The following is a 21,080-nucleotide window of genomic DNA, read 5'->3' on the forward strand; positions in this document are numbered from 1 at the left end:
CCTTTTCCCTTTTCCCTTTTCCCTTTTCCCTTTTCCCTTTTCCCTTTTCCCTTTTCCCTTTTCCCTTTTCCCTTTTCCCTTTTCCCTTTTCCCTATGTATCCAAGCTCATATTAGCATGGCACACCCCAGTCAGTGTCCACTATTTACTGTCGCACCAGTCCTATGTGCCGTCTAGTCACTGCTGCATAGGTAGGTACCTAAGATACCTTATGGAACATAACATTCAATGGATGGGGCAAAAGAAAGCCACTGCAAGCCGCTGTTGGCCTAGATGCCCGGGGGGACCTATATCTTCCTATGATATTACATCCTCTCCTCTTTACAACTCTACAATTTTTACACGAGCACCAATTAGATAGTACCAGTACCCACAGCACCGATCATCGCGATCAACCCGTTTTTTCCATGTGCAACTTTTTTTTCATTATTAGTACTATGAACTTTTTTGTGATGCGAAGTCAAGTCTGTCTGGCAGGGCAGTCTGTGCTTGATAAAGAACAGACTTGGAGAGAGCATCTGCCGCGAGTTAACCATGACGGTCCACCTTCTCATTCTTCTTGTCTTGCCAGACTGTAGACAAGACATCACATCACAAATGCAACGCGCAAAGACAAGATGAACACGCAAACAAAACAAGCACCATCCATTACCCAGGCTTCTCTGCTGCTCTGTACTGCGGCGAAGAACAAAGGACCAGAAGAGCGTGATGGACGGCCAATCACTGTGCAACAACTAGCCAACCATGCCCTGCCCAATCTGTTTCCTGTCCCTGCTCTGCCAACTGCCAATTTTGCTTACTTCCTGCATCTGTACGCCAGAATCATGTACCAATGCAGTTGTGTTGTCATGGCAATTGGCACAGCAGCAGTCTCAGAGCCTCAACTCAGAGACCCGAACCAAGGCATCTCATCATACTCCCCAACTTCTCATTCTCAAGTTCATCCCCAAAGTTGAACGACTTTGGAATGCCGTCATCATCGTCAGCGTCAGTGTCCTCTTTCTCTCTTTCTTTTCCTTTTCCTTTGTCTAGCTTCTGCTGTGCCTGCTGAGCCTGCTTCAGCTGTGCAGACAACTTTCGCTCGTGGCCAATAGGATTCGGAAGTTTGGCATTTGCATTGTTGGCATTTGCAGTGGAAACAGTGTTGGCGTAAGGACCCCACATGGCGCGGGAGTTGGCAGCTGCATTGGGAGATGCAATTGGCACGGCTCCTGTTCCTGAAAGCGCAGGATAAACGTTATTGTCAGGAGTGTTGTTGGAATTGTTGCTGCCAACAACGACAAAGCTGCTGCTGGCGCTATGGTTGCTGTTGCTATAGCCGTAGCCGGTGCTGGCCCAGCCGCGAAATCCAGGGTTGGGGTTGTTAGCGTAGGCGTTGTAACCGTTGTAACCGTTGTTGCTGACTGTGCCAGTGGTGCCGCCACCGGTGTTGTTGTATCCCTGAAGAGACGCCTGGCTCGATCCGTCACTGGCAATTCGTTGCTGAGAAGAAGAAGAACTAGTCACAGGTGTGCCATCGCCCATGCGGGGACTTGGTCGACGACTTCCAATGGGGCCGTAGGGGTTCTGGCCCTGGTTCTGGTTTTGAGTTCTACCAGTTGCTGCTGCTCCTTCGTAGCCAGCAGGGACAATAATGGTCGGAGAACGCTTGGGAACGGAAAGTTTGGTGTTGGAATTACCACTGGGATTGAGATTAGTATTTGCGGTGCCTTGGAACTGCAGCTTCCGAATAGTAGCTTGCAGAACATCTCTCTCAAACAAGAAAGCTTCGCGCTCCTTGGTCAAGGCATCGAGACGTGCCAGGAGCTGCATCTTCTCATTCTGGTAAGACTCAATGGTGTCGACGAATGCTTGCTTTTCACGCTGCGACGAATGAATCAGGTTGCGGAGGAAGTCGTTGTCAGCTTGGAGAGGCTGGATGACGGCATGTTCAACTTGTGCTTGTGCCTGAGCCAGAGCTTGCGCTTGGAGTTGTTGGGCCTGGCCTATCTCGAGGAAAGACGATGGGCTCGACCCGCTACCGCCGCTGACATGGATGGGAGTCTCCATTCGAGAAGCTGCGCCGCTTGGGATGCGTGCGTGACCTTGATTGTGTCCGTGTCCGTGACCGTGACCATGACCTTGAGCCTCTGCACGGTTGGTAATGGCAAGCTTGTTCAATGCTCGTTCAAGAGATCTTCCTGCCTTGGCTGGTTCACCTGGGATGACTTGACGAGGCGCACCGGTGTAGTGACCAGTGTCGTAATGTGCGTAGAGACATTCGTCGTCGGTAAAGCGACATTCGCCTTTCTCCCACCACCAGAAGCAGGTGAGATGCTTGACAGATCGACGGGTTGGATCGAGTGGATTGGGGCTGAGGTTGCCGCCGCCCTGACCGTGGGTCACGCCATGACCGTTGTCACCGTCGTCACCAAGGAGAGGGAATGGCGAAGTGGCGCGTGAGTTGGGTTGAGTACGAGGCTGCGATTGAGTGCCAGGACCGGTCTCAAACTGCGACTCTCCTTCGTCGGGAGTGCGGACGATGATGGGGACAGATGCGGATCGGTGGGACTCGCCACCTTTGCGACCGACATGTTGTTCGTTTCGTCGAGACCGACGGGACGGGGTCGGGGTCTGCTGGCCTTGAACTTGAATCACTGGCTTATTGCCCATGTTGTTGTTTCCTTTGCCTTCTCCTTCGCCAGACACGCTGCTGGGATAGGCTGGGAAGGACTGCTGAAGTGGGCTGCGAACAATGGGGTTGCTGCTATGGCGATTGTTGCCAGCGTAGTATGGATGTGCTCGTGGATGGTGCATGCGCCTAGGGTGAGGACGAAGTCGAGACATGGCTAGGCCACCGCCGCCTGACGATGGACGGAAGTGCTTTGGCTCAGTGGGCGCCTTGAGCGGCGGGCCACTGCCAGTGGAGGGATTGTTCTCCGACATGGCGCGAGAGTATCAGAATAGAACAATAATATACCTGCTCTTCTCCGCTCGGACAAGGAGGAGTGGTAGTAGGAGGGATACCAAGGCGCGGTACAAGGAGGAATGGTGGTAGGAGATATACCAAGGCGCGGTACAAGAAGGATGAGCAGGGTGAGAAGGGTGAGAAGGGTGGTGGGTGGTGGGTGGTGAGAAGAAGAGAGGAGACGCGGATAGGAGGGAGGATAGAAGAGGTGTGGAAGAGGTGTGGTCGCGCTCATGGGTCTGGACATCTAACGGAACGATGAGGTGGAAGTGAGAGATGGTGAGGTAGAACAGATTCAAATTCACTTCACTTTCATGGATGCGATTGAGATAGAGTGACGCCGTCGCTGAACACAGGGGCACAACAATTTCGAACACAGGGGCACGACAATTGAACTTGTTCACCAACCTTATATCTTGATTTATTGCGTCTCGTTTGCTTCGTGTGGAAGAACAAGAAAGGACTTCATTCATCTCTCATCTCTCATCATGCTTTAGCTTGTACGACATCGATCAAGCGAGAAAGCTGTCGCCTTTGTTCCGCTTAACACTTAACAGACAGACCCAGGCCGTCTATCCATCCCTCTGTTTCCCGTTGCTCGAGCTCATTTTGGACCTGGGACTGAATTCGTCCCATCTCTCAGCCCCGTCGTCCGGCAGAACAAACCATGGTGCCTTTTCCTTCAAAAAAATGTGTGCTCCTATTGACGGCATCGCCGTCCCGCTCCCGCCGAGCTCCATGGTGCCCAAGGTCATTGCGATCCTGTCGCTTTCCTCATAATACCGCATCGACATGCTGGAGCCGCATTGCTTGCAGAACCCGCGCTCGGCAATCTCGCTGCGCTTCCACAGGTCCGGGGGCTGATGAGTCCATTGCAGCTCTTCGAGGGGAAAGTCTGCAAACACCAGGAATGCGCTGCCTGCTATCTTTTGGCATGTGCCGCAGTGGCAGGCGCTGACGCCGAGCGGCTGCGCGGCGGTTTGGTATTGAACGCGCCCGCAAGCGCAACTACCTTTGATCATTTTGACTTGGTAGACTCAGGCTATGCAACTGGACCACTCTGGATGTGTTAATGGCCAGTGTACATCAACATGATGTTGCAGTGGCAGAAGCAGAGGTGGGTTGAAGGGGCTGAAGAGAATCATGACTGACATCAGTGCCAAGTGTTGGGTTGCGTTACAGCCTCGTCAATTCCTGGCAACAGCTTGAAATTGAATGCGGAGCCTGAGGTTCTTTTATCATTCTGCTTCAGCCTTGTCTACGCCAGATACAGGACTCGGATCATACCGATCGATTTTACCCTCATAATTGCACATCAGAGTACGCGGCCCCCTGCAGCCAATAATCAGGTGAGTCTATTTGTCGTATATTGCTGGCAACCATATGAAGGGGTTACTGGTCAAGCACTCCTTATTTTGAAATGGCCGCGAATGGCCTGATAAAATAATACACTGTGTTGTGCCTGCTGAAAACATCATGAGACATCGCTAGCCGATACCAAAAAATCATGACCTCCAGGACGGTATCACTCCTCCTGCACCAAGGCGGCATGACCTTTGATCAGGCCAAGAGAACGCGCCTCAGCTTCCACAATGTCCGGAAGTTCCTCCTCGATATTGCGCTCCGTGGGCTTCCATCCTAACAGCTTCTTTGCCCGAATGGAGATGCCTCTTGAGTTGGTGCCAATCGCATACCTCGCGTTCGGCATTAACCTATCAGCTTCATCTGGACTGAGGCTTTCCACCTCGGAGTCTGGCAGAAGACCCTTTTTATGCGCAATCTCGGCAATCCTCTGGATCACTTCACCCCAGACAAACAACCCATCTTCAGCGAGGTAATACCCTTGCTCATTCCAGGTTGCTGGGGGTCCTCCGTTGACGGCGGCCTCGCCGAGCAAGAGGTACAACTTTGAGAGATCCTGGACATGGATGTAATGCCAAACATTGTGCCCCTTGCCAATCTGGAAAGCCTTCTTGCGCTTCAAAAATGCTTCGGTGGCCTTGTACACCTGCAGCGAGCGAGTGTTGTCTGGTCCGCGGCCAGGGCCGTAAATGGTTGGAGGACAGACAATGGCCGTCCGAACCTTGTCAGAGTACGAGGCCAGAACAATCTTATCGACATTGCGATGAGCCGCTTCATCTGGGTGTGACAGGAGCTCCTGGACGTGGTCCCAGTCATCAAAGACCTTGTCGAGCCGATTGCCATAATCTGCCAGTGCTATTGTTTCAGTACCCAGAATCAGCGTACCGGACGTGTGGATCCAGTACCCAGGTCCATCCCCGTTTCGACGGGCTAGTCCTCTGGCAATGGCCTGGGCTGAAGGCTCATGGTCACAGTTTGCGAAATGGTAGACAATGTCGGCGTTGGCTGCTGCCTCCTCAATGGTCTCTACGGCATCGAGATCACCGTAGATGAGCCGTACTTTGGGATATGCTGCGGCCACCTTGGCGCCCTTGTCACTGTTTCTTACGAGGCATGTGATCTCCCAGTCTGAATGTTGCTGGGACACCAGATACAGGAAATCGCCGCCAATATAACCGGTTGAGCCGGTGCTATAAGATAGGCAAGTCAGTACATGGCAACTGGTAGGACAATCGGGAATGACGCACATGAATAGTTTGGGCGCCATGCTGGCACTTCCACGCTTATCCTTTATGTTTGGTGTGACCGATGCGGACTTGATCGCGGGACTGGAACCTGAAAAAAGTCAATGGTCGGATACCACAGACTGGCTATATACTATGAGAAAGTGATGAGGTGCTGCTGTAGATTACAAATGCAGATGGTTGCGAGCACTCGAGGAAGCATCGAGTGAGGGTTGATTATGTGATGTAATCCGGGCATCGTCATTACACCGTTAGTAGTGCCTAGCAGTACCTAGTGCCCCGTAGTTCCAAGGTTAGCACTACTAGTACCGTATTAACGGTCCCTCCTGCCAGCACGTGACCGCGTCGCGGGTCAGCGCAATTCGCGGAGCATCAAAGTTTCTGACCCTCGAACTTCAGGCTGGCATTTGGCATCGTGATACTGCACCGCAGCCTACAAGTTGAAGTTGGACATCAGCACTGGCACCGTCAGCCCAAGTTATCGGTACCAATCCTGAGGCTGCACGCATGCCGATTGCCCCTTGACGCCAACTATCGGTAAAGGCCGCTTCTAACTTCCCTGGCGCTATACATTCTTCGCGTCCAATGTATCACAATACCCCATGATCCACACGACGACCAGAATCACCATCCTCTTCCTAAAGCCCAAGCTCTGGCATATAGGAGATGCCCCCTCCGGCTGGATCCAAGAGAAAGCGAGGAGACAGAACATATTCAGATGACCAGCAATATTCCCGTCCTTCACCACATCGACCTGGGAGCCTGAACCTCGCCCATCAGGCATCCTTTCAAGGTTCAGGAAATGACCGTGACTATAATCAGTCGCGCGGCAGGGGCGGCAGACGGTATAGCAGAGGAGGTCGAGGCGGCGGCTTTTCGTCCAGCCCCGTTGCTAACCCTAGTGAGGCCGTCGCACCTCCTTTGAAGACGCCTTCTGCGGACCCAGAACCCAGTAACACAAACGGCACAATGGCCGTCGATATGGAATCCGATCCCCTGCCCGTCGAACTATCAAGTCCTCCGGAACCTCAGCCGTACAATTACACCTATTTTACGAAGGAAGTCTGCTCCTCGTGGGAGACGGGAGGCAGGGCGGATGTGCTGCGCCAGAGTCTGGAAGCATTGCAAGATGAAAGCACAGCTACCTTGGACGCCATCATGCAGGAGCTGATACAGTCCGTTGTTTTTGGGAGGGTTCAACCGTCGGACGCTGGTGACTTGATCAAAGAGGTCCTCCAGAATGAAGATACGAGCGGTGGGGGTCTTCAATCTCCACCCTCTGCAACACCAGCACAGGCTGCATTGCTTGATTCAATTTGCGTCTTCTTCGAAGGAAACACGACCATTCCGGTTGATCGCTTATCAGTTTTTCTTGCGACAACTGGGATCTCACCCGACTTACTACGGCTCGAACTCGATGCACCTTTGCTCGAAAAGTTGGACTTGATCCGGAACACATTCAATCGGATGGGCATCAGAAAACAAACCAACCTCCTGTATCGGCAGGCTAACTTCAACCTGATGCGGGAAGAGTCCGAAGGCTTCGCGAAGCTGATGACCGAGTTGTTCACAACTAGTGGCAACGAGCCTCCTACTGCGGAGGTGGTGGAGGACACGGTTGAAAAGGTCAAGGCAATGATTGGGGCTTTTGACCTTGATGTTGGCCGGAGCTTGGACGTTGTGCTCGATGTGTTTGGCGCAGTTCTCGTCAAACAATTTCGCTTCTTTGTCAAATTTCTCCGTGCCAGTCCTTGGTGGCCACGATCGCCAGGCCTGGATAAGCCCGGCGCGACTGGGCGGGGGCTGCCTTTGTGGGCGCTTCCCGGCTCTTCAGAGTGGCATCTTACTGAGGAGCAGAAGCTTCTAGTGGAAAGAGAGACGGAGGCTCGCGATGGTGACTTTTGGCCTCGCGCGCGGGAGCAGGGCCTGCAGGCGTTTTATCTCCTCGGCAGGACGCAAGTTCCGCAGGACCAACTGGATCGTGCGTCTTCGGCAGGGGACGAGATGACAACGCAATGGATCAAAGAGACGGGCACTCTCCCTGCGAGTGGAAATCGCGATGCTGCACAGCTGCTAGGATTCAAGCTCAGGTTCTACTCCTCATCTCCGGCACGGGATGAGACGGACGTGCTGCCCGACCATCTTATTTACCTTGCCGCACTTCTGATCAAGATTGGCTTCATCTCACTAAAAGACCTCTATGCTCATATATGGAGAACCGACGAAGAGATGGAGGAGCTCAAGCAACAGAAAATCAAAGAGAAAGCTGAAAGAGAGCGAGCCGCCCGGCCAGGTGCAGGCGCTAAGAACGCGCTGCTGATGGCGGGTGCTTTGGCTGATGATACCCTGCCTGTTCCGTCTCGCTTAAAAGAGTCAACCACCCGCGCCAGCACACCCTCGAAAGAAGTCGAGGCCCAGAAGCCCGCCATCAAAGATACAGCTGAACCCGCGGATCAAAAAGTGCTACTCTTAAAGAGCTTGCTCGCCATCGGGGCTCTGCCAGAGGCCCTTTTCATCCTCGGCAAGTTTCCGTGGTTGATCGATCTCTTCCCTGAATTGCCAGAGTACGTCCACCGGATCTTGCATCACTGCCTAAGTAAGGCATACAGTGATGTGAGGCCTCTTCAGGACCGCCCAAGTCTCCGTGAACAGAAACCGGCATACCAAACCGACCTACCAGGCCTCCAGAAAGGCCAGGTCAAGATTGTTGCCACTCCTGAACGAAAAGTATTGCGTTGGGCATTGCTCGACAGGAACGACAGCACAGATGGTACTGATTATCGCTTCTATTGGGACGAATGGAATGATAACATACCAGTGTGTCAGACGGTTGATGATGTCTTCACCGTGTGCGAGACTCTCCTGCCTCTTGTTGGGGTCAAGATTGGCCAAGATCCTGTACTTCTTCTGAAGATTGCCCGCATTGGAAAGCATAGTCTACAGACTGACAAGACGGAGTCCAACCGGTCACGCTGGTTAGACCTGAGTAAGCGGGTGCTTCTACCAGCCCTTAGCTTGACCAAGTCCAATGCTGGAGTTGTGAACGAGGTCTTTGAAATGATCAGCCACTTCTCGGTCCACGTCCGCTACCTGATGTACTTGGAGTGGTTGTCTGGAAAAACATCCCGCAATCCCGACGTCAAGGCAGCATTTGACCAGGCCAAGGCTGAGACGAAGGACATTCTCAAACGCATCTCAAATACCAACGTACGACTCATGGCTCGGGCCTTGGCCAAGGTCGCCTTTGCAAATCCTCACGTTGTCATCACGACTGCCCTGACGCAGATTGAAGTCTATGATAGTATTGCTGAGGTCTTCGTCGAAGGCGCACGTTACTTTACCGACCTTGGCTATGATGTTCTCACATGGGCAATTGTAAGTTCAATGGCGAAGGCGGGTCGAAGCCGTACCCAAGAGGGCGGTATTTTCACCAGCCGGTGGCTTTCGGCGTTGGCGCACTTTGCCGGCAAGATCTACAAGCGGTACGGCATGATGCGCCCTGGCCCCATCTTGCAATATGTCTTCCAGCAACTCGAACAAGGGAACACAACGGACTTGAAAATGCTGGAGCAAATTGTTGTCTCCATGGCAGGTATTGCAACCGATACAAGCTACAATGACACACAACTGCAGGCTATGGGAGGCGGTCCGTTACTCCAATCGCAAACGATATTGCAGCTCCTCGATCGGCGACACGACTCCAGAAAGACCTCTGAGCGGTTGATGAGATCCTTGCAGGAAACCGGCCTAGCTGCCAAATTCCTGATATCAATGGCTCAACAGCGGCAAGCTTGTGTTTTCGAGGCAGGCGATGTGCCCCTTAAAGCTGTTGCCAACACATATGACGAAATCCATAGAGTGATGGTTCAGTATGTTGAGCTTCTGCGAAGCAATCTCTCAGCAGAAGACTTCCGAGCCACTGTTCCTGACGTGGCAAGTCTGCTTATTGACTACGAAATCACTCCAGAAGTGGCTTTCTGGGTCAACCGGCCACTGATCTCCAAACAAATGGCTGAATATGACAAGGACCATGCCAAAGATCTTCGAGCCGATGAGCTGGCTGTCAGCAAAGAGGTACATGGCGATGTGGAAATGTCGGACCAGATTAACGGTAGCGCTGAGGAAGATGGCGAGGCTGTCGAGACAGAAAATGTCGCGGCTGACACCCCAGCAAGCGATACCATGAATTCTGCAATAGATCTCGACTCTGCCAGCAGGACGCCGGCTCAAGCTGATGTCTCTTCTGAGGATTGCTGGCATCCAGTCATGAAGGATGTCATGACAGCAATACAGCCGGTTTTACCAGGAGATGTGGTGGAGACCATTGGGACAGGCTTCTATGCGACCTTCTGGCAGCTGTCCTTATACGATATCACCATTCCCGGAAAATCATACGAGGATGAACTCTCTCGGCAACACAAGAAGATCGCCGCAATTTCCGCAGACCGTTCAGATGTCAGCGTCTCCGGAACGAAGAAGAAAGAAGCTGCAAAGAAGGAGATAACAGACCTTATCGACAAGCTACTAGTGGAGAACAAGCAGCATCTCAAAGCATTTGCAGAGAGCAAGGCTCGTTTGCAGCGGGAGAAAAATCAATGGTTCGATGGGAAAGCAAGAATGGACAAGCAGCTCAATACTGCGCTGATGGAGCACTGCTTTCTGCCTCGAATACTCTTCTCCCCTCTGGATGCATATTTCTGCTTTAAATTCGTCAAGTTTCTCCACGGTGCTGGCACGCCGCATTTCCGGACATTGGGGTTTTATGACCTACTCTTCAGACCAGCCCAACTGCAGTCACTCATATTCCTTTGCACTTCAAAGGAAGCCGACAATCTTGGCAGATTTCTCAATGAAGTCCTCAAAGACCTGTCACGTTGGCACGGCTCGAAGGCGACCTACGAGAGAGAGGCGTGGGGAAGCAAGAAAAACCTACCTGGCTTTGCTATGAAGGTGGAGAGCGGAAAGGTGGTATCACTTCTTGACTTTGAGAGCTTTCGAAGGGTCCTCTATAAATGGCATGGAAACATGTTTGCGGCACTTCAGAAATGTCTCACCTCCCCGGAATACATGCATGCGCGGAACGCCATATCCGTCATGCGTGCTGTTTCCGCAGTCTACCCTGTCGTGAACTGGCATGGAACAGGCCTTCAGAAAGCGGTTGATAAGTTGCGCGAGTCAGACAAGGAAGATTTGAAGGTCTCATCGGCGGCTCTGCTCGGTGCCTTGCACCGGAGGGAAAAGAGCTGGGTGATCCCCCAGGCTTTCCGTCAAGGACAAGACAAGAATGGCGAGCATGATCAGGGCGGGACCCAGGCGAAGACTGAAATTACGAAGGACAAAGCATCAGCTGAAAATCCTTCTGCCAAGGATGAGGCAAAGGAGCCGAAGGACGTCGTGATGACTGATGAACCAGCTAAACCAGAAATCAAGGAAGACGTGAAAAAGACAGAGCCCTCCGCACCCGTCAAAAATGACCAAGCTCGGCCATCAGCGGAACCTTCAAGGCCCACCCATCGGACTCCTGAACAGGTATCGCGACCGCCAGCAAACGGTGCTTCCATGCCATCGCAACAGGAAGAGGAGACATCTACACTGCCCAGACGAGAGCTCAGGCCCTCCCGACCCGATTCAACCAGACCCCACGGTCATTCGCGGCGACAGTCGCCCGCACCCTTATCACGTCCTCTTCCACCCAGTCTGCCGAGTCGGCCGGAGCCGCCTGAAACTCGAAATGGCCATCGGGATAGCCCACGTCTCTCATCACGAGGACCAAGTGAAACTGGGGCGCCAACAACCGATGCACGAAGCAGTCGGGATGTACGGTCTGGCTATCGTGGACACGAAGGTCCTTTGGAGGACTATGAGAGACCGCCGCGCAGGTACGAACAACGTTCACTGCATTCCGGGCGAGAAGAGCGTGTTCATGGTCGGGAGCACGAGCGTCCTGCCCCGTATGGTGGACGAAGCTTGCTTTCCGAAAGGGAACGACCCCCTGTCCGACCGCCACCGACTGATCGTGAGCGAGACAACCGGGACGTAGGGCCTGGATCACGGGCTCCTCCTGCCGGCGAATCGACCACACATGACGTCTCTGTTTTTCAGAAGAAGGACTCTTCGGTCCCGCCGTCGCAAGTTGCCATAAACCCGGCGCGCGCGGCATTGATAGAAGGTGGCGCAGAGCCACGGCACCCTTCGCCCATGAGGAGTTCCACCCAGGATAGGCCTACAAGATCTTCTCGTCCAGCCTCTCCGCGAAGGGAAGATGATCGACGGCCGTACCCACGGCGTGATCCCGACGAACGGTCCTACGCTAGCCAACGGACTGACCCGTCGACGACTCGCCAAGCCTCCTACACTTCGTCAGCGGCGGAACCTCCATCAGGTGGCCGCTCTACTGGCGCCGGCGGCTACTCGAGGGATTCGAGACAAGCTCCACCTATTGACATGCAACATGGTCGTCTCGAGCAGGAAACCTCGCAGAGACCACCTAGTTCGACAAATGCTGACCGCTCTACAGAGGTTGACGTGCCGTCCGGTCCTCGAAACAGACCTGCCTCAGGACCAGGACCCAGGTTGCGGGGACCTCCATTGAACACGCAAGCGTCACCATCTGAGCGACCGACTCCTACTGGGCCTTCTAGACGTCACGGGCGCACTAGCTCGTATACCGACGGACCATCCGCGCCAGGTACACCGGCAGACGCTGTAGGTGTGCATCCTTCTCGTCTTAACCGGATCGATCCAGCTGGAGGCGACACATCACGGCCAACAGAGGGACAACAACACCAAAACCATCCAAGCGGCGCTCCAGCAGGGCCTAGAGGTAATGCTCCTCCTGGAGCACCCTCTGGACCTTCGCCGACGACTAGAGGTCCTCCTTCTGGCCCGCATGGAGGTGATATGGGTGGACAAGGTGGACGCAACAACCGGCATCCCCTCACAGCGGTCAACAACACTCTCGCGCAAGCCGGTACCTCAATCCGAGGACGAGGCGGTATGAGGTCGGCGCCTTCTGGTGGGTACGGCCCACATATGGCACCTCCTCCGCCACCACCACCACCACCACCACCACCTGGAGGGCCATCCAGCCACGGCTCAAACTCCAATGGCTACCCACCACAACAAGATCTATTTGCATCTAGCAATCCAAACGATGTGCCCGTTGCCACAAGACCGCCATCTACGCGACACGATAGCGCGCGGGGCCCCCGGAATGAACTCATTGATGACCGTGGCTCAGACAGGAGATCATCACGTCACTCAAGCCGGCATGACGAGGCGCGTGGTTCAGACCGCGGATATAGAGGCGAAAGAGATGGTCGAGAACCCAAAGACAGTTCTAGTAGTCGACATGGCGGCGGCGGTGGTGTAGGACCAGACTCTTCTTCTTCGAGAAGAGATGACCGGTCATCGGCACGAAGAGAGAATTACAACTCGCAGCAAGAAGCCGATGAAAGGGCGAGGGTTGGCGGAGGAGGATACTCTAGTAGCAGATCGGGTCCCTCAAGAGGAGATGATCTGTCTCAGTCATCGTCGCGGAAGCATGGCAGGGGAGATGAAGGTCCGCCGTACTCTGGTGGGAGTGGAGGCGGAAGCGGAAGCATGGGCCACGGTGGCAATGGCATGGGCGGAAGGGGAGGTTCTAGAGTTGCCAGTGAGAGCAAGCGCGCTAGACGTGGACCGTGATCATGATGAGGGAGGAAATGGGAAAGGGGTCAGCATGAATTGGACTTTGCTGATGAGACAGCTCTTTGTTGGTCAGACAGACGCTGCCCTGCACGTCGCTGTGTGTGCTGTTTTAGTAGTGCTGAAATGAATGATAGGCATATTGGGAGGCGATAAAAACACCGAGCAGTTTTCCCAAGCATCTTACGCGTAGTACTCGAATTCCTCTTGGATCTCAATTGTGAACCGTGTGCATCTACTGTTATGTACTATACGACTGTACACTCTCTCCAGCAGTACCACTCTATTAGCACCTTCAAGCCAAGCTTCCCTCTGGAAGTACTTGCAGGAGCGCGCAGGACAGGCCTGGTAGCAAAAGTACCAGTCTACTAGTATTTATGGATTCTATCAAGGCGCGAGCCGCGCTCCATATCTATACCTACTAGTGGTAGTAGTAGTAGTATAGTGCCAGTGATGCTTTCTATGATCAAGTTGCTGTTTGAACGGGGATAACTTGACTGAACTGCTGTCCTACTTCTACTAATAGTATATCTGACTGTTTGGTGTGCGGTGGTTGACGCAGTGGGAAATACTGGGGTGTTCGCCGGAGAAAAGGTAATGCACGCAGCAGCGGTCAATCGCTCTCCCAAAAACATCTATGATCTACCTTATGTATCTCCCTGTAACGGTGTAAAAATTTGCAAAGGTTATATTTCACTAGTGGGTATGCACTTGAGGTAATTGTTTATGAATGCAGCCGTAGGCTTCTCGTCATACGACATGGAACTCCGCCTCTGCAGCCCTCTTGGCGCCAAAATATGCCCATTTCGACTCGGCCTGGGCAAATGTCATGACCGTTGCAGGTGCCGACTTGGGCACTGGAGGAAGTTTAGGTTTGCGGCGGGCCTCGGAAGCATATGTATATAGGTCGATGATGTCGTGCATGCTGTCTCGTTCTCTTTTAATTCTGCCCTCACTCTCCGCCCTAATTGTGTTTTGGTCTCTTCTCAAGGGCGGAGAGCGAGAGCGAGAATTCTCCGCTTCGATTGTATAGGTATGAAGGTCTTCGGGTAATGGAGGAGGAGACTCTGCCCTGGGTATCGTGCTGTCTCGTTGTCTTCTGCCCTCCGCCCTAGTCGTGTCTTCGGGTAAAGGAGGAGGGGACTCTGCCTCGGGTGTTGGGGAGCGTTTGGGTGAGACTCTGAGCAGCGGTGGAGGTGGTGAGATGTGAACTAGAAGCGAAGTTGTTGAGAGTGCTGAGGGTGCTGGGATGATCGCCCCTGAGGCAGCTGGCTTCTGTGCAGATGCAGGTGCAGCTGCTTTCTCTGTCAAAGGTAGAGTCGACTCATTTGACTGTCTGAGAGCCTGTTGCTTGCGGGGTTGAAGAGATGTGGTGAGCCCATGGTAAAGGGCTATCAGAAACGTGATGGTGGCGACGGCAACGACGATAATTAGGATGATGAGCGCCGATTGGGGCATCATCTTTCCTTGAGATCTTGTTACACCAGCTTATATGGCAGGAGGAAGAGGAGATGGGGTCGTTACATCGGCATGAGTTGTGCCGTCCGAAGATTCGAGGCTGCGGTAAGGCAATGGCAGTGCGGTTAGCAATGACAATGACGAATAACGCCTGGGAAGCCAAAGGCAGGCTAGGTCTGTTTATCGTCGTCTATCGTAGGACAAAGAACCTGATGGTTTCGATAACTGTGGTATGTAAGGCAACCAAAGTCTGACAATGAAACAAAGAAAGTCGCTGCAACGCATGCGGGTTCCGCTCCGCAGACCGAGTAAACTGTCTGCAAGGACAGTGGTGCTGTAGCTCGTTGTAATACCACTCTGAACAGCAGTTGGGGACTGATCGATTGACCGCTTGGTGTGAGTAGGTATGCTCACAAGGGGTCCCCTGCTGAACGTTAAGAATCCTGGGGTTTTGGAGTAAGTGCAGCTGAGCTATTTATCTTGTAATGATCGGGTTGGCAATGACAGCGCCAAAGATTTCGTCGCCTTCGGCTTTTCGAGCCTGCTTCTGTTTGTCCCTCCGGATCTTCAAGGCATACAGATAAACAAGGCAGATGATGAGAATGATACTGGCGAACAGAGCTATGAAAAGCCAGGCGATGGGAGACATTTTGAGGTCAGAATGCATGGTGTTAGGCAGAAATGCAACACACAAAAGCGAATAGATGTTGTCGAAGAAAAAAAAACAACGAGATGCAGCGCAGTGTCCCAACCCATATTGACCTACCTTGCTTTCACCTACACAGATATAAAGCCCATGGGCAAGAGGCCAGGAGCACAACCTTCTTTGTGCCAGCGGCTATAATTGAACTCACCTGGGACATCGTCCATGGGGATTGTGGCCTCTTTATGTTGGATTGGCCGGATGCGGACATGGATGGCTCGAGTCCGGCTTCGCATTGCTCGCAGCTCACACCATAGTACGATGTAAACTGCTCTTGCTAACTGACTGAATCTGCTAGCTGTGGACTTGCAACACTGCAGCCGACAGAGTCTGATGGGACCTGCTAGTATGCCATGCCAGGCCAGGCGAGGGGCTTCCCTCCGCCTCCTCCGCCCCCTCGAAATGCAGACTGATCGGGATCAAGGGCCGAAGAGATATCCGAGAAGCCGCTGGATGTCAAAAACGAGACTTTGAGTCCTGTCTTCTCCCGAGAGCGAACTCGATTCGAAAACGTGTAGAGGCTCGTACGTACCCACGGAACTCTGAGATGGAGCAGAACAGGGTGTTCAAAAGACGGGGTAATGGCGTCATTTCAACGGCGCTGCATACACTTCTACTAACCCAATGCGGCAATCTCCTGAGGCGCGACTGAAGAACCGCGTCTGCGCAGGTCCATTGATCGAATGGCAGAACGTCACTCATCTGCCAGACTTTATCACAACAACAATTCGCCCTCAGCTCTGGATCAACTTAGGCACTGAACACGTATCCTGGAAAGCAAAGCACCTCTGACGAAAACACCCAAGAACCGAACTTGAACCACTCACTGCGTCACCCTTCTCGTGCGCAGTCCACATTCCAATCCATCCCAACCACCCCATCCAAAATCCTAGTCTCATTGTCTCCAAGTCCACCATGTCTACATTTCTCCGGCCCGCTGGACGAATGACCTCGAAGCTCGCGACCGCAACTGCGACGTCGTCCGTGCGCCGCACATTCTCAACAACCCGACCCTCCCAACTGGCGCGCATGACGCTGGTCGGTCGTCTTGGAGCAGACCCCGAAATCAGCGAAACTCGTCAAGGCCATGTCGTCAAATATGTGGTGGGCACCAACCACGGACCGAGAGACAATCGCCAGACTTCATGGTACCGGGTGGCTGCGTTTCCTCCGGAGGGACCACAGCGGGATTACCTTTTGGGATTGAGCAAAGGGTAAGTCAAGTCACTTGCAAGAGAGATGCGATTCTGTAAAAGATAGCGACGAGGGCTACGCCGGTAACTAATACTAACGTGGGTCACGATAGGACGCTGGTCTACCTCGAGAGCGATGCGACGATGCGGACGTACGAGGATGCGGATGGCAAAAAGCAGAGTTCGTTGAACTTGGTGCAGACGAAATTGGAGGTGTTGAAGAGGCCTACGCCGAGAGATGATGATGGCTCACATTAGATCTGGGATCTGGAGCTTGAGTTTTTCAAGGTGAGGGTGGGTAGGATTAAATTCCGACAACTGTATGGTGATACTGGAGTGGATTCATATGTACAATCACAATCTGGAGCTCGCGATGAGGTGATGAGATGGGAGTACTGAGTTTGACTGGGGATGTTGTTTTGACCCTGTATATCGCCGCTCATGACACTGCAGTCGGAGGCTCTTGGAAGCCGTCTAGGGGACGAAGGTTGGGAAATCTCCATCCGTTCACAATGTACCACACGAATCCTCCAAACTGAAATTCCCAATGGCATCGATCAGCAGACGCCGTAGTACACAGAGCACTGCCTAATGGTCACGGTTTGTACTGCTTAGCGGACAAGCACTCCGGTTGCCGCTGCTAGGCTTTGCGTCGCAGTATGCACCCTCGTGGCCTCAAGTCCCGCGCTTTCTGTATCCATCGTGTGTACATCTGTCTTGCCTCTGCTCCCAGTCCAAAAAACAAAAAGAATACATAGCCAGTGGCGATCTGCGCCCATCGGTCAATACTGAGTCTCCCGGGATCTGGGACCAAGATGATCTTCTCGGACCAATCCGGTGGATGGATGTAAGACCACGAATATGGATGCAGTTGTACCCTGATATTGCGATCGAATGTAAGGATTGCCACGGGGCAGTAGCCGAGTAGCAGCGTGAAACTGAGTGCGAAAAGCCGGAGGAATCGAGATGTTGTAACTCCTGGTGTGTTGGATAAGACTGAAGACATCTCTTTTCTATGTACCCATAGCCGGATGACGGAGAGGACGCAGTAGACGCTACCAGCCAAGCAGATAACCACTGGCCACAGGAAAATGAGGAAGACCGTTGGCCAAGAAGGACTAAATGTAGGAGTGCACCCGGCGGAGGTTCTGATCCAGTATCTATCGTTTTGCACCAAATAGTGAGCCGCCATGATAAGCGTGGGGAAAACGATGCACAACAAGACCTCAATGACGAGTCTTCTTCGACGCGATTGCGGACTCGCTGTTACTGTCATGTGTTTGGTGTCAAGAATACCAGCGATTTGTCGAAAAATGCTCGTAACCGCCCCATCTGCTGCGATTGCGATCCCAATGTACAACTTTACTTCGATGTCACAGAGGATCTTCCCATCCCACCAAGTATTGAAGTCTTCAGACGCCCAAATCAGCGCATTCACAAGGTTCTGGACGTTGAGGATTGTAACGCCGAGGATAAGGACCGTGGCTGCGAAGTTTCGAGCCTGGAAGTGGACAATCAAGGGCGGGATTGACAAGAGACAGGCCAACAAAGCAAGAAGTGGGGTTAAGACAGCTGCAGCTGTCCAGTACATCTTTTAGAATGCTGAAGTGGACGAAATGAGGTAGATTGGGTACGATCAGATTCGCTGGCGATGAGGGAAGAGAAAAGAACGCAACGCCGCGGAGAAGAACATTGCTCTGGCCGGGTGAAGTCGGACATGGCGAAGCGCACCGCGCACCGCTTAAAGCACAGCCAGAGCCCATCTTTACCTGTACTGCAATAGGGGAGTGTTGGTGGAAGAGCTCGATATCAGAGACATTTTTCCCAAAACGGGCTTGAATAAGAGTTCGTATCTGACCAAAACCCTGGTGTAGTAATTGCAGCAACCTCACCTTGTATGAGCTACTTATTTGAAGACCTTATACCTCAGTTATGCCACCGGCGAAGAGAGAATGGACGCATCAAGTCGCGACAATGCAGGTGTTGAAGCAATTCGTATGGTAGAGACATGAACGAATACATCCTGAACCAACACCAGCAACTCGCCGCAGATTCGGCCAAAGTCGCATCGCAACAGATCCATCCTTTCGTCCTTACTTGAGGGCTTGCCTACGTACAATCGCAGCTGGTCATGGGATGTTGTTGAACTCGGAGCACTGGACTGCATCGTAAGCTGAGCATGATCGAGCCTGAGGTCCAAGTTAAGTTAAAGTTGCGGGTCACCTACAGCCGAGTCGATGACGTTCAGTGCCAAGCTTTCCGCCGCCCGTCAGTCGCGTCACAACAACTTGAACCAACTTGAACCAACTTGAACCGCGCTTCCAAACATGTACAACTTGTCCCGATACCCACCAGGCGCCTTCCCTGCTGCACCCTCCCTCATCCTCCCTCCCGGCCAGCAGACTCCGCCAGCAGCCGCCACCCTACTAGGTACCTATACATTCACTATACGCCTCTTATGCTTGTCGCGGCGGCAGAAAACCTTTGAAATCTGATGTCACGCACTCTATTTCTGTATTCCCTACCTTCCCATACTCGTTCGTGTCATATCCCGAACTGTGAGGGAACCTGGGGCCAGGACCACCGGGGCCACAACGCTTCGTCCGGGACTGTCATCTCTTGAGATCGGCTGTCGATTGAACCAGGCTCACCAGTCTTCGAGCTAGGGTAAAGCCAGGGTACTATTCTGTAATTCGTGACCTGAGTCTCACAATATTCTGCTGTCATTGTCGTGTCGTCCATCACCGTATCAGGACCATCCAAGGATCCATTAAATCTCCGCCATGGCGTCGGAGAGACCTGGGTCAATAACACTCCCTCCAATCGAAACGACAGGTCGACGAGTTAGCCCTTCGCCACACGGCTTGAGGCAACGACCCTTAGGCCGAGCATCTACCTTTGCCGAAGGTAACGCACAACTGAATCGTCGACGCAGCTCATTCCTCTCAGAAACATTCTCCGAGACGAGGAAGTCCTTGCGTTCTTCCACAGATGACATATTGTTGCCTCGGCCGCGAGGACCGCATGACATCCAGGATGACGAGGACACCTCTCACTGGCAGTCACTGGCCCTTGGTCTTGCGTTGCTTCCCGCTGTTGGGGGTCTGTTCTTCAAGGATGGGAGTGCTGTCATCACCGATGTCACGCTGTTAGGGCTAGCAGCCATATTCATGAACTGGGCACTCAGGTCGCCATGGTAAGTCCTGTGCCTTTATTCTCCGGACGTCGCTCATGAAAGCATAAGGGATTGGTACCGTGCAGCCCAGATTGCGGTGTTGTCAGACCCGACATCTCCAACCAGCGTTACGCCAGTTGAAGAAGAGGAAGAACTGCAGGATGTCGTGCCGACAGAAGGAAACCAAACAGCTGAGAAGCCTGCACCCAGAAGACGCTCCTTACAGAACTTCGATCCCGAACAGGCATCTGCACAAAGAGAGCTCCGTTTCCATGAGCTTGCAGCTTTGATTTCTTGCTTCATCTTCCCACTTCTGGCTGCTTGGCTTCTTCACGGCATCCGGTCGCAGCTCACCCGACCTTCCGAGGGACTCGTCTCCAATTATAATCTCACCATCTTTATTCTTGTGGCAGAAATACGACCGCTTTCTCATATGATCAAGCTGGTGCAGAGAAGAACTCTGTTTTTGCAGCGCCGGGTTAATGCCGAAGTATTGAAAGAATCAAGCCGCTCAGAGAGCCAACAGCTCCGAGATTTGGCACATAGACTGGAAGAATTGGAGGCTCATGTCGCTGACCGTGTTGCAAAGTCTGGTGGACAGCCAGCTGATCCGGCTGAGGAGGAGGTAGCGTCCAAGGCTTCCTCATTGGCCGCATCTGAAGTCAAGAAGACCGTGCAGCCCGAGCTGGATGCGCTGAATCGCGCCATGCGCCGGTACGAGAAGAGAATAACAATCTCATCGGTACAGATTGAGGCAAGGCTGGATGACCTGGAAGTACGGCTGAATGACGTCGTCGCCTTGGCCGCCGCCGCGCAGCGAAACGCCGATCGGAGACCAGATAATTACATCGTACTTCTTGTGAACTGGGTATGTGCGATCATAGTGCTGCCGATGCAGTATATTCTTTATGCAGCGAGAATTCCGGGCAAGCTGATGGCTTCGCTCGTTGCTGTGCCTAGAAGATATCTCGCCGGAAGACAAAAGGTTGCCACAGCCAAGGCCGCGAGGTCATCCAGGAGGGCACCCGTAAGAACAGCCGAGCAGGAGAGAAGAATCAACACCACGCAATAGATAAGGAGCGCGATACTCTCGTTTGCTGCGCAATTGGGTGTGCAGGAGTGGTTTGAGTAATGGCTACGACATCAGGACTTCGACGAGCTCACAGCAGATGGGTCAACAGGCTTCACGATATCACCGCGTCGCCTTCCCCGGTGTGTTGGCGCAGTCCAGCCTCCTGTTGACCTCCATTGGCCGTGCAGGTTGTGGGCGTGCCGTCTCCCCTTGCCCTCACTTCACTTTCACTTCACTTCCA

At 53.1% G+C, this 21,080-nt stretch overlaps 8 protein-coding genes across 8 annotated transcripts; 3 read left to right on the plus strand and 5 right to left on the minus strand.

Annotated features, from left to right (window-relative positions):
- Positions 1-399: 399 nt before the first annotated feature.
- On the minus strand, positions 400-3,109 carry HMPREF1120_08170 (uncharacterized protein). The gene has a single exon (XM_009162413.1). It carries the CDS (start codon positions 2,922-2,924, stop codon positions 885-887), a length of 2,040 nt encoding a protein of 679 aa, XP_009160661.1. The 5' UTR covers positions 2,925-3,109; the 3' UTR covers positions 400-884.
- A 409-nt stretch (positions 3,110-3,518) lies between these two features.
- Positions 3,519-3,968, minus strand: HMPREF1120_08171 (uncharacterized protein; the record flags this gene model as incomplete). Its single annotated transcript, XM_009162414.1, has 1 exon — positions 3,519-3,968. One exon carries the CDS (start codon positions 3,966-3,968, stop codon positions 3,519-3,521), a length of 450 nt encoding a protein of 149 aa, XP_009160662.1.
- A 503-nt stretch (positions 3,969-4,471) lies between these two features.
- Positions 4,472-5,575, minus strand: HMPREF1120_08172 (uncharacterized protein; the record flags this gene model as incomplete). Its single annotated transcript, XM_009162415.1, has 2 exons — positions 4,472-5,498; positions 5,556-5,575. The coding sequence occupies 2 exons, from the start codon at positions 5,573-5,575 to the stop codon at positions 4,472-4,474; spliced, it is 1,047 nt and encodes a 348-aa protein (XP_009160663.1).
- Positions 5,576-5,951: 376 nt separating this feature from the next.
- HMPREF1120_08173 (uncharacterized protein) lies at positions 5,952-13,438 on the plus strand. Its single transcript, XM_009162416.1, has one exon. It carries the CDS (start codon positions 6,219-6,221, stop codon positions 13,236-13,238), a length of 7,020 nt encoding a protein of 2,339 aa, XP_009160664.1. The 5' UTR covers positions 5,952-6,218; the 3' UTR covers positions 13,239-13,438.
- Positions 13,439-13,572: 134 nt separating this feature from the next.
- Positions 13,573-15,493, minus strand: HMPREF1120_08174 (uncharacterized protein). Its single transcript, XM_009162417.1, has one exon. It carries the CDS (start codon positions 14,697-14,699, stop codon positions 13,989-13,991), a length of 711 nt encoding a protein of 236 aa, XP_009160665.1. The 5' UTR covers positions 14,700-15,493; the 3' UTR covers positions 13,573-13,988.
- A 555-nt stretch (positions 15,494-16,048) lies between these two features.
- On the plus strand, positions 16,049-17,500 carry HMPREF1120_08175 (uncharacterized protein). Its single transcript, XM_009162418.1, has 2 exons — positions 16,049-16,613; positions 16,706-17,500. Exons 1-2 carry the CDS (start codon positions 16,315-16,317, stop codon positions 16,848-16,850), a joined length of 444 nt encoding a protein of 147 aa, XP_009160666.1. The 5' UTR covers positions 16,049-16,314; the 3' UTR covers positions 16,851-17,500.
- HMPREF1120_08176 (pheromone a factor receptor) lies at positions 16,836-18,770 on the minus strand. The gene has a single exon (XM_009162419.1). The coding sequence runs from the start codon at positions 18,181-18,183 to the stop codon at positions 17,233-17,235; it is 951 nt and encodes a 316-aa protein (XP_009160667.1). The 5' UTR covers positions 18,184-18,770; the 3' UTR covers positions 16,836-17,232.
- Positions 18,771-19,375: 605 nt separating this feature from the next.
- Positions 19,376-20,839, plus strand: HMPREF1120_08177 (uncharacterized protein; the record flags this gene model as incomplete). Its single annotated transcript, XM_009162420.1, has 2 exons — positions 19,376-19,788; positions 19,837-20,839. The coding sequence occupies 2 exons, from the start codon at positions 19,376-19,378 to the stop codon at positions 20,837-20,839; spliced, it is 1,416 nt and encodes a 471-aa protein (XP_009160668.1).
- Positions 20,840-21,080: the final 241 nt, after the last annotated feature.

This window comes from Exophiala dermatitidis (genome assembly GCF_000230625.1).
Source record: "Exophiala dermatitidis NIH/UT8656 unplaced genomic scaffold supercont1.7, whole genome shotgun sequence".
Lineage (NCBI taxonomy): Eukaryota > Fungi > Ascomycota > Eurotiomycetes > Chaetothyriales > Herpotrichiellaceae > Exophiala > Exophiala dermatitidis.

Bases quoted from the DNA above. Each gene is read 5' to 3' on its own strand.
- HMPREF1120_08170 (XM_009162413.1), bottom strand. From the start codon at position 2,924: ATGTCGGAGAACAATCCCTCCACTGGCAGTGGCCCGCCGCTCAAGGCG.
- HMPREF1120_08176 (XM_009162419.1), bottom strand. From the start codon at position 18,183: ATGTACTGGACAGCTGCAGCTGTCTTAACCCCACTTCTTGCTTTGTTG.
- HMPREF1120_08174 (XM_009162417.1), bottom strand. From the start codon at position 14,699: ATGATGCCCCAATCGGCGCTCATCATCCTAATTATCGTCGTTGCCGTC.
- HMPREF1120_08175 (XM_009162418.1), top strand. From the start codon at position 16,315: ATGTCTACATTTCTCCGGCCCGCTGGACGAATGACCTCGAAGCTCGCG. The intron at 16,614-16,705 runs GTAAGTCAAGTC...GGGTCACGATAG, and splicing joins CTTTTGGGATTGAGCAAAGG to GACGCTGGTCTACCTCGAGA.
- HMPREF1120_08173 (XM_009162416.1), top strand. From the start codon at position 6,219: ATGCCCCCTCCGGCTGGATCCAAGAGAAAGCGAGGAGACAGAACATAT.